General features: G+C 39.2%; 1 protein-coding gene across 2 annotated transcripts in view; it reads left to right on the forward strand.

The window, feature by feature from the left end:
• PPP1R13B (protein phosphatase 1, regulatory subunit 13B) overlaps positions 1-11287 on the forward strand; it is a 103695-nt gene that overhangs the window by 56467 nt on the left and 35941 nt on the right. For both annotated transcript variants that reach the window (XM_012647116.1, XM_012647118.1), the window contains exons 3-4: positions 3250-3369; positions 7418-7494. In XM_012647116.1, the coding sequence (XP_012502570.1) occupies positions 3250-3369; positions 7418-7494 (197 nt within the window). The remainder of the gene's footprint in view (positions 1-3249; positions 3370-7417; positions 7495-11287) is intronic.

Raw genomic sequence — 11287 nt, forward strand, 5'->3', positions numbered from 1 at the left:
GGGGTAGAACTCTCTGTCCTTGCAGGATTTATGAGCTAAAAAGAACACCACTGAGATGGCCTGTAGGTAAGGATGTCAGAGGAAGTCATGGTGTGGGTTTGTGTGGATCTTTTTTGTTTTTCTGCAAAATATAAGCATAGTTTAAAGACAGTGAATGTACAAGATTCAAACCAATCTCAAAAATTAAGACTGGCCAAATTGGTGCATTAGATTTGTGCTTTAAAGCACCCCTTCTGCTCTAAGCCAGTAAAGAGAAAAATATATAAAAATTAAAAAGATATTCTCACATTAAAAAAAAAAAAAACAATAATGAAGACAAACATCCCTGTGCACCTGCTGTGGAGCAAAAGTGCAAGGCAGCAAGCAGGACCAAAGTGCGGTCCTCCTGCCTCTGCCGGAAGCAGGCAGCGGAGCTGGGAGTTGGGGTCCCATGGAGCAGCAGGGCCGGAGGTGTGTTCCACCTGGGTCAAGCCCAAGGCCAGGCTTATTACTTGATGCTGGGGTTGCTACTGGTAATGAAGATTAATGATACAGTGCCTCTAAAGTGCCTTAGAACTGTGCTTCAAATGGGCAGGAGGGGAAAAAGGGAAACACAGAACATTTTATCAGTCCAAGAGAAATCAGAAAAGAGCGGGAAGGAAACAAAAAAAGGACTAAAAACATAAAATAAGATGGGAGAACTAAATCCAAAAACATCTGTAACCACATAAGATTAGATTTACCTGTTAAGACAGAATCATAGATTGAATAAAAAGAAATAAATAAGAAATAAGATCCAGCTATATGCTGCTTACAAGAGATATACCAAACATAATACCATGAAAAGTGTGAAAATGAAGAGAAAGATTAAAAGACAGCTTTTATAGTAACAATAATATCAGGCAAAATAGAATTTAAGGCAAAAATACTAGAAAAGATAAAGATGGGCATAATAAAAGTAGCAATACATCAAGACATCAAGAAGCTTAAACAATCCTGAGTAAATATACATTTAACAGGTAGCCTGAAAGATGAAAGTCAAAATTGATAAAATTACAAGGAATAATTTGACAAATCCACAATCAAAATGGGAGATTTGTAAACATATCTATTAGAAATTGATCAAACAGGCAAAATAAAAATATGGAAGATTTGAACAGCACTGTTAACAATGTTTATTAAGTACAGTTGACCCTTGAACAATGAGTGTTTAGGATCACTGACACCCCTGTGCAGTTGAAAATTAACGTATCACTTTTGACTCCCCTGAAACTTAAGTACTGATAGCCTACTGTTGACCAGAAGCCTGCTGATAAGATGAACAGTTAGTTAATGCATATTTTTTATGTTATATGTATTATTATATACTGTATTCTCACAATAAAGCTAGAGAAAAGAATATTGCTAAGAAAATAAGAGAAAATATGTATTAAGTGGAAGTGGATTATCATAAAGATCTTCATCCTGTCATCTTCATGTTGAATAAGCTGAGGAGAAGAAAGAGGAGGGGTTGGTCTTGCTGTCCCGCGTGGCAGAGGTGGAAGGACATCTGCGTATAAGTGATTCATGCAGTTCAAACCCGTGTTGTTCAAGGGTCAAGTGTATACAGTTATGTAACATGTTCACATTAGGGAAGTGTGGGTGAAGGATATACCGGAACTCTTTGTACTCGCTTGGTAACTTCTATAAATCTAAAATTATTCCAAAATGTTATAGAACAGTTATTTCTTTTTTTTTTTTATTTCACCATATTGTAGGGGTACAGATGTTTAGGTTATGTATGTTGCCCTTGCCCCCCCCCCCCGAGAACAGTTATTTCTTAAAAGACAATACGCACATGTAAAACAAAAAATCTATGACGTTCAGAGGAATAAATTAAGATGTGGAAGACCTCTGTGGTGAGACTTTTGAAAACATTGAAGAACACAAGGTGCATGACAAAAATGAAGATACAGTCATGTTCATGGACTGGAAAACTCAGTATCACAAAGATGGCAGGTCTCCCCAAATTTATTAATAAATAAATTACAATGGTTCCAAAGGACCGAGAAATAATAAGACAATTTTGAAACAAAGCCATATGAAGGAAATTGATCTACCAGGTAGCAAGACTTACTATAAAATGGTAGTAATTAAGACTGTGGGATTGGCACAGAAATGGGGGGGTAGCCAATAGAAGAGACAGCTCAGAAAAAATCCTACTCACATATATGACATCCCACTGCATATCAGAGGTGGCATTTACTTGTCCGTGGGGAAAGAATAAACTGTTCAGTGATTCTGGGATGATGATTATTCAAGTAGGAAACAATAAAATTAGATCTTTATGCCATATACAGAAATAAATTCCGTAAAGGCAATGAGAAATAGTACCTTAAAATTTGTAGACACAACGTAAGAGGATATCTTTTTGACCTTGGAGTAGAGGAGGATTTATTGTGCAAAAAGCTCAAACTAAAATTGGAAAAGACTGCTAACTGTCTGCATTTAAATTTTTAAAACTTCTGTACAAAAAAAATGATACCAACAAAATTAAAAGACAAGTCTATTTTCAATATGTGTAACCAACTCAGGATTAGTATCCAGAATATAAGAAACTCCTTCAAATACCTAGGAAAGAGGCAGACAACCCAGATATTTTTTATGATGGGCATAGTACTTGAGATAGTTCACAGAGAAGGAAAATGGAATGCATTATAAACGTAAAAGTGGTACTTTTAACTGTGTTAGTGCTCTTCTCAAGTAATTGGTAAAGAGATATTGTGAACTTTGCTTTTTAAAAAAAATATTTTAAATACATTTAATCCTATAGGATTTAATTTTTATTATTAACTATTTGCTGGCAAACATTCACAATAATGTTGCCTGAGTTACCAGGAAGTGCCCTGTCCAGCCTTTGTACATTTGATTGCCACATGTAACATTTCCAGAAATAACATGGCTTGATCAGTTGTTATGTTTCTTTGAAGAATGACAGATACACTATTTTGTGATAAATGTAAATATAAGGGCATGTTTTCACTGTTCTCTAATTAATGTTGGAAAATTACTTTTATGGATACTTCTTATGTTTATATGTTGCTTAAATGATTTCTCATTTATATTCCTGCTTTTATTCATTACAGTTAAAGTTCAAAATTCTTTGAATTCTAATATTTAGATATATATGTTTCCATGTGTACATTTATTAAAAGTTTTTAAAAAATTTTTTTAACTTTTGGTTGGAATCATTTTGTTTTTAGAGTCAGTAAGATGTGGTCTTTTTCCTAGAGCGTCCTATACCCTTTGATCATATGATGTATGAACATCTGCAGAAGTGGGGGCCACGTAGGGAAGAAGTGAAATTTTTCCTTCGACATGAGGACTCGCCAGCAGAGAGCAGTGAGCAAGGTAGATAAATGACTTCTTTATTTATTAATTTTTGCCGTAAAAGTTAATTTAAGAAAAATAGGAATAAATACTCAAATAAATTATTCACACTTTTCTCCCCTTTCACTCACAAGTAGCGAGTGAGAGAGTTAGTATCTCATGTTTCTTTGGCTTCTGTTTTTACAGTTTATGGTTGTGTTTTACTCTTTAGGCACCAGCTATCATTTCCTTCTTAGGACCTTCAGTTGGTCAGATAACGTATTCAAACATACAAAAGGACTTGCTGTTTAAAGGGATTGTTTTTGATAAACACCAGATGGGTCAAATATCTAGATTTTAAAAATGTATAAAACCATAAAAGGATTAGAAAAAAGTTCTGAGAGATGCTCTTTTTTTTTGTAGAGCGGACAAGGCCTTTCTAAGTGTAATACTAAACCATAAAAGACAAGACTGATAAATGAATTATTTAAAACAAAACAAAAAAAAAGACTGCATGGGAATAACCATCCTAAGCAAAGTCAAAAGACAAATTATAAACTTGGAAACAGCATTTATAACTCATAGTGTAGAAGGCTAATTCCCTTTACATGTAAAGAGTTCTTAAAAATTGGTAAGAAAAATAAAAAACTTAGTAAGGTAATAAGAAAATAATACAGTTCACAGAAAAGGAAATGTCCATGGCCCTGGGATATATGAAAAGATGTTTAGCCTTACTCCTCATAAAAGAAGTACAGGGAAAACAACGCTGAGATACTGTATTTTACGTGTTGTGTTGACAAAGATTCAAGCGTTGAATAGCACAGTGTTGACAAGGATGCTGAGAAACAGGCGCTCTTCTGCATTGCTGTGGGAGTCCATTGGTAACTTCTGTAGACGGCAATTTGGCAATAGCTATTGAACTCATAAAAGCATAAAACCTTTCACCCAGTAAATTCACTACTGAGAATTTATCCCAAAGCTGCACCTGGACACATACAAAATAATACATACCCAGTGTTACTCCTCCAGCGTTGGTGGTAGGAGCAATGTAAACGCCCACCAGGGAGTCGAGCTAAGTAAACGATGGTCCATCCACATGCAGATGCTCTGTAGCCATAACTAGTGAAGAAACTCTGTTCCTTGACCCAGACCATCTCCCAGACAGGTTGCGTGAGTAAAGCAGGGTGAAAGGAAGGTGCACTCTGCACTGCCTTTCAGGTAAAAGTGACCAAAGCGTAATTAGGCATGTATATATCTGCTTGTATATGTATAAAGTATCTTTGGAAGGATATATAGGAAACTAGTAATGTCGTTATCCTGAGGGAAGGCAAGAGTGGCTGCAGAACAGGGGAGAGAGGGTTATTAGCCGTATACCTTTTTCCTTTTGAAGTTTGGACCATGGGAATATATTAATTCTTAAATTGAAATTTAAAGAAAAAAGGGAATCTTTTTTTCTGAACACACATACAGTTTCTGAACGCTATACAGTTAAGAGACCTTTAACTTGTTATTTAACTGATTATGGATTACTTCTGGTATTTAAAAAAACTCCAAACAAAAGGACATCCTTTTGTAAAAAGATTTCTTTATTGCCAATCACCCCCCCATTTGTATTCTATAGTAAAGGAAATTTTGCTCGTTGGATGAGCTACTATCTGCTTTAAAATCATCTTTCCATAGCTGCGAATATCACTATAATGCTGTCTTTTAAAATACATCATTACATTTGCATTTTATTCCACTGGTCCTGGTCATCTGGAGCCTGGGCACCAAGGATCTGGGCTCAGCTCTTCGTCCACTTACCTTAGACAAGGGCCCTTACTCTGGGAAAATGCCCCTGAAGAGGAGGATTAGACTGACTTTTAAGTGCTGTTCTAATACTAAGGATTTATTTTAACTCTTCCTAAGCTCCCCAAGTAACTATACCCTCCTTCACCTAGCTATACGTAAATGAAAAGTCTTACCTTTTACTTTTGTTGACATAATATGTATCCATAACCCTTAATTTCCTGGAGAGGGGGGTTATTTTTTTCTCACTCAATACAGTTTAGGAATGTTAGGGATCCTTAGAGACCCATTTAGAGTCATAAGGAAAGTGACAGCGCTGGCTATCAGGTTGACCCTTGTGTTGTGGCAACACAGGAGCACATGTGAGCCGGCAGCAGCTCACAGCAGTTCTGTGTGGTGCAGAGGAGATGCCATCAGAGCACAGCACAGCACAGCACTGGGAAGAGTCCTGGACGAGATGGGGCTTGGAGTGGACTTTGGGAAGAGTAGGGTTGGGAGGGGAGGATACAGAGCTGCTGCATTCCGGGAGGGGATCAGAATGTGAAGGAGACACTCCAAGGGGACTGAATCGGGTGTGGGGTGATAGGAGGTTTCGTCAGGGTTGGAAGAACCAAATTCATCACACAGTTTTCATTACTATTCAGAACTTTCAGCAGAGGCCCTGCTTCTCTGTTCAACAGTCCCGGATTAGCTTTGATGGCATTTGTAATGTGACTCTCTTTCTTCAATCTCATTGTCCCTTCTTTCTCTCTTCCAGCCAGCCACATTTTTTCTTGCACATTCATTCTCTCTTTTGTGCCCCAACTCAGTATTCCATCCACCCTGCCCCGTAATGCTCTCCCCTCTGCCCCTTATCCTCTGCCTGTGTCTCTCAGAGCTGAAGAAAAGGGTGGCATAGAGAACCGCTCACATGGGCGCTCTACCCCCGTTTTGCTTTGCTTTTGCTCACTGAACTTCTCACTTCAGCTTATTTATATTCTAAGGAGCCAGAGTTTAGAGCCCAAGATTCATGTTTCTTGCTCAGGGCAATGCAGTTGTCACCAGCTGATATTATTTAAAGGGGATGCACGAGTATTTATTGTATGTAGACCATAAGACATAGCAAGATGAAGTAAAAGACATCCCTCAGCTGCAAGGGTGAGAGCTCTCTGCCTGGAAGGTGGAGGAGAGCATAGAGGGCAGTCTTTCAGTTCCCTTTTGCACTTAGGAAAACAGAAGCTCACAGCAGCAGAGAAACTCAGCGAAAATCACATAACCAGCTAACTGCAGAGCATGAACTGGAACCTGGGAGCTGGTGTGACAGAATTGGGAGCAAGACCATCTGGGTTCAGTCCCGGACCTGCTTGTTTACTTAGCGTGGGGCCTTGGCAGGTGACGTCACTTCCTTGTGCCTCAGTTTCCTTGTCTGCAGGGTTAATGAGATGTACTTGGGAAGTGCTTAGAAAGGGGTTTGGTGCGTAGTAAGTGCTCACTAAATGTTAATTTATTATTCATTATTTTCTGACTCTGAAATGCCAGATCATCAGGTTTCTTCTTTACCATCAAAGATTAGGTGGCATTTGGTATAATTTTAACGTTGTGTGTTTATACTATTCTAATTTCTGATAGTTTGTTGTTTGGAAGAGGCAGCAATTGAAGAATATTAAATTAACCTGAATACCTCACTCCTTAAAAATACTAAGAATAACCAAGAGTTTAATGTACCTTGTGAACTGATAGATGCCGTAGGTTTCATAATGCCTTTTGCATTAGTGCCCCCTTAAGGAGCCTTCTTTGGACATTTTATTCTTACTTGTCCCCCATTCTCCCACCATCAGATATACTGCATATCTGTTTATAATATATCTTTGCTTTATACATAAAAAGTAATTTTTTTTATCCCCCTAAGAACCAATTTTTGTCCCTTTGGGGGCAGCAGTGTCACCTCCTAGAGAATGCATGGTTTAAGGTGAAGCAGTACTTACACAATATAATTTTTCTTCAATTTTTCCAACATAGTAGGAAAGGAATAGAAGAAAATATTTTTCTTTTCTTTAAAAAAAAAAACAAAAAAACATTAGGTTCACAACCCTTTGAAGTCATGCATGCTAGCAGAGTACAGCGGGCGCTGAGGTGGGATGATTTCCAAACAGCATCAGGTGAGAGCCGGGGCAGGGGACGAGGCAGGAGCAGGCGCACAGCACTTCATGGACTTGAGTTTGTTTTACCTCAGTCGCCTGCTACGGAGTTGTTCATCACACTCTCTTTTGTTTAAAACTATGACAGGACAGAGAATGTAAGTTTGATCCTTTCATTTCTTTAGGTGGCCGTCAGACCCAAGAGCAACGAACTCAGAGAAATGTAATGAATGTACCTGGAGAAAAACGCACTGAAAATGGAGTAAGTAATAGTGAATTAAATTGAATTTTTAAAATTATTTTTTACAGGTACTAATAAGTTTGGGTTAGAATTTATTTTTAAAGAATTTTATTTTCAGGGTAGAAATTGTCATTTCTCTTGAATATTTCAAAACATTATATGAAGTTATAAAGTAGTCCACCAAGTGGTTTTCCCATTCATGCTGTGGTCCACGAAACAGATCAGGTCTCCCAGGGCAGCCCTGCGCCTGCCTTCACTGCTGCTGCCCACTGGTGCCCCTGGGCAGGGAGCCGGGTGCCTCTAGAAGCAGAGGGGCTCAGCCTCTACACTAAGAGTTGAGCAGGCAGACTTGCTGTGTATCTTCAGTGTTGATTCTGGATCCTATGTCAGGTTTTGAAAGATAAAACGGATGGTGGGTTGCAGTAGCTTGCTTTGTCACTGTGATGCAGACTTGGCAAGTAGGGGAAGCACTGATTATAGGTGAGGGAGAATTGGAGGGGTTCTTTGTAATAAATGTTGGTGTGTAGATTATATTTTCTTCTGTTTGGTTTCAATATCATAATCCTTGTGCCATTCGGGGATAAATAATTCCTAATGTTAAGATTATAGATTCTCCTTCCTTATACTCCAGTTTCTAAAGATCATTCCACAAATCCTCTTCTTTTTTTTTTTTTTTTTAAGACAGAGTCTTACTCTGTCTCCTTGGCTAGAGTGCTAGAGTGCAATAGTGTCATCATAGCTCACTGCAACCTCAAACTCTGGGCTCGAGCAATCCTCCTGCCTCAGCCTCCCATGTAGCTGGGACTACAAATGCGTGCCACCACACCTGGCTAATTTTTTCTCTTTTTGGTAGAGATGGGGTCTCGCTGTTGCTCAGGTTGGTCTCAAACTCCTGAGCTTAAGTGATCCTCCCGCCTCAGCCTCCCAGAGTGCTAGGATTACAGGTGCGAGCCATCATGCCTGGCCCAAACATTTTTATTGTCTTTGTTCTTGTTAGTCCTGCTTTTGTGATGTGATGTTATTTGATGTCTAAAATCTTTTTGCTGTCATTTACTGGAGTTTTGGGATTTAATGAGATTAGGATTAAATAATCCTCCATTTTGAGCAGAACCAGTATGAACTTCTTTTAATTTCTCTGTTGAGCTTTATTGAACTTACTGATTCTGAGCCTTGGCATCTATCAGATTCTCTAGTATTATCGATAAGGGTATTTCATCTTCTGCATTCTTTCTATTTTCTTCTTTTGGAACTCTGAGTAGACATCCATTTTTCATTTTATTTTCCTCGTCTCCTAATTTCTTTTTCGTGTTTTCTCTCTTTGTCTCTTTGTACTGTGTTCTGGATACTTTCCAAAGGTATATCTTTCAGTTAATGAATCCTATCTTCAGCTGTATATGTATGGCTATTTAGTACATATAAGATGCTTTTAATATTATTTATTTTGGAAAGACCAGACATAATCTTGGAGAAAATACTTGCACATCATATACATGATAAAGGACTTGTACCCAGAATATATAAAGAATCCTCAAAACTCAATAATAAGAAAACAACCCAATTTTAAAAAGAAATGGGCAAAAGATTTGCTTTGGAAAAAGCACATTCCAAACTCTGCTCTCTTCTAAACTCTGTAACAATCAACAACACAGAAGAAGATTTCTGTGACCAAATGTGGGGTTTTTCCCCCACACACCAAGCAGTGGACATCAGCTGGGTATCCTCTAATTCAATTTGACTCTGTCTACTTGGAGACAGAGTCACCCAGTGATACCACAGGGTGAGGGCTCAATCCCCAAAACTGTCCCCCTCTCCACCAGTCAAAAGTCTGGGCCTCTGGAGCTTCTGACTGACGAGCTTCAATTTGTAGTTGAAGCGACCCCCTCCCTCTTTGGGTTGAATTTAATTTGCTAGAATGGCTCACAGAACTCAGAGAAACACTTGGATTTACCAGTTTATTATAAAGGTTATTACCAAGGATACAGATGAAGAGATGCATAGAGCGAGGTATGAGGGAAGGGGCACAGAGCCTCTATGCCCTCCCTGGTGTGCTTCGCTCTAGGAACCTCCACGTATTCGGCTATCCAGAAGCTCTCCCAACCCAGTCCCCTCGGGTTTTTATGGAGGCTACATTACATAGGCACGATTAACAACTGTGTAGAAATGTGATCGGACAAAAAGCACAAGATCTAAGCCCAGCAAGGCCTGTCTAGGTTCTTCCTGGCCTCTCTGTGCCACATTCCTTCCTCCAGGGAATGGGGCAGGACCCTCTCTGGCGTGAAGGTCTTTTGACCCACAATTAGGTTAAAGTCTTGCCTTGGGCAGGTAAAAGGAGGACAGGAGAAGGTAAGAGAGACAGAGAGAGAGATTCTATCTCCTGAGGCCTAAAGCACCCAACATTATAATAAGGACTATGGGAGTTATGAGCCAGGAACCATGGATGAAAACCAATATCGTAACACCACAAAATTGAACCAGACACTTCTCCAAAGAAGATATGTGAATGTCACGTAAGCACATGGAAAGGTGTTCAACGTCATTAGTCTTTAGGAAAGGACAAATTAAAACTACAATGAAGCACTAATACACAACTAGTAGAATGTCTAACATTAAAAAGACTGATCATAACAAGTGCTGGTGAGGAAGGGAGGAATTGGAACTCTCATGCATTGCTGGTGGGAATGTAAAATGGGCCAGGCGTGGTGGCTCACATCTGTAATCCTAGCACTCTGGGAGGCCGAGGTGGGAGTATCATTCTAGTCAGGAGTTTGAGACCAGCCTGAGCAAGACCGAGACCCTGTCTCTACTAAAAATAGAAAGAAATTAGCTAGACAACTAAAAATATGTAGAAAAAATTAGCCGGGCGTGGTGGCGCATGCCTGTAGTCCCAGCTACTCAGGAGTCTGAGGCAGAAGGATTGCTTGAGCCCAGGAGTTCGAGGTTGTTGTGATCTCGGCTGACACCACGGCACTCTAGCCTGGGCAACAGAGTGAGACTTTGTCTCGGGGGGTAGGGATTTTAAAAGAAAAAAAAAAGGAATGTAAAATGATATAATCTGGAAAACAATTTGGTAGTTCCTTTAAAACTTAAACATAGATGTATTGTATGACCCAGCAGTTCTCTTCCTAAAAGTATCTACCCAAGAGAAATGAAAGCAAATGTCTGCACAAACTTGTACGTGAGTGCTAATAGCAGCTTGATTTATTGAAGCCAAAATCTGGAAATAGCCCAGATATCCATTAACAAGGAATAGACAAACAGACTATGATATATTCATACAGTGGAGTATTACTGAACAATTAAAAGGAATGGACTACTGATACATGCTACAACATGGATGAATCTCAAAACCATTATGCTGAAAGAAAGAAGCCAAAGGAATACATACTAAACACTGTGCGATTCCATTTATGTAGAATTCTAGAAAACATAAACTGATCTCTAGTAAGAGAAGATCAGTGGTTGCCTGTGGACCTGGGAGGTAGGAGAGGAAGCAAAGAGGTAGGAGGGACAGATTACAAAGGGGCATGAGGAAATTTTGGGGGGTGATGGATTTATTCATTTTCTTGCTTGTGGTGGTGATTTCATGGTTTATACATTTATCAAAATACACAGATTGTATACATTATTTTCTTCTTTAGTTGTTTTTTTTTTTTTTTTTGAGACAGAGTCTCACTCTTTTGCCCGGGCTAGAGTGAGTGCCATGGCGTCAGCCTAGCTCACAACAACCTCAAACTCCTGGGCTCAAGCGATCCTCCTGCCTCAGCCTCCCAAGTAGCTGGGACTACAGGCAGGCGCCATCATGCCCGGCTAATTT

The sequence above is a fragment of the Propithecus coquereli genome, unplaced genomic scaffold (assembly GCF_000956105.1).
Source record: "Propithecus coquereli isolate 6110/MARCELLA unplaced genomic scaffold, Pcoq_1.0 Scaffold256, whole genome shotgun sequence".
In the NCBI taxonomy this organism is placed as follows: Eukaryota; Metazoa; Chordata; class Mammalia; order Primates; family Indriidae; genus Propithecus; species Propithecus coquereli.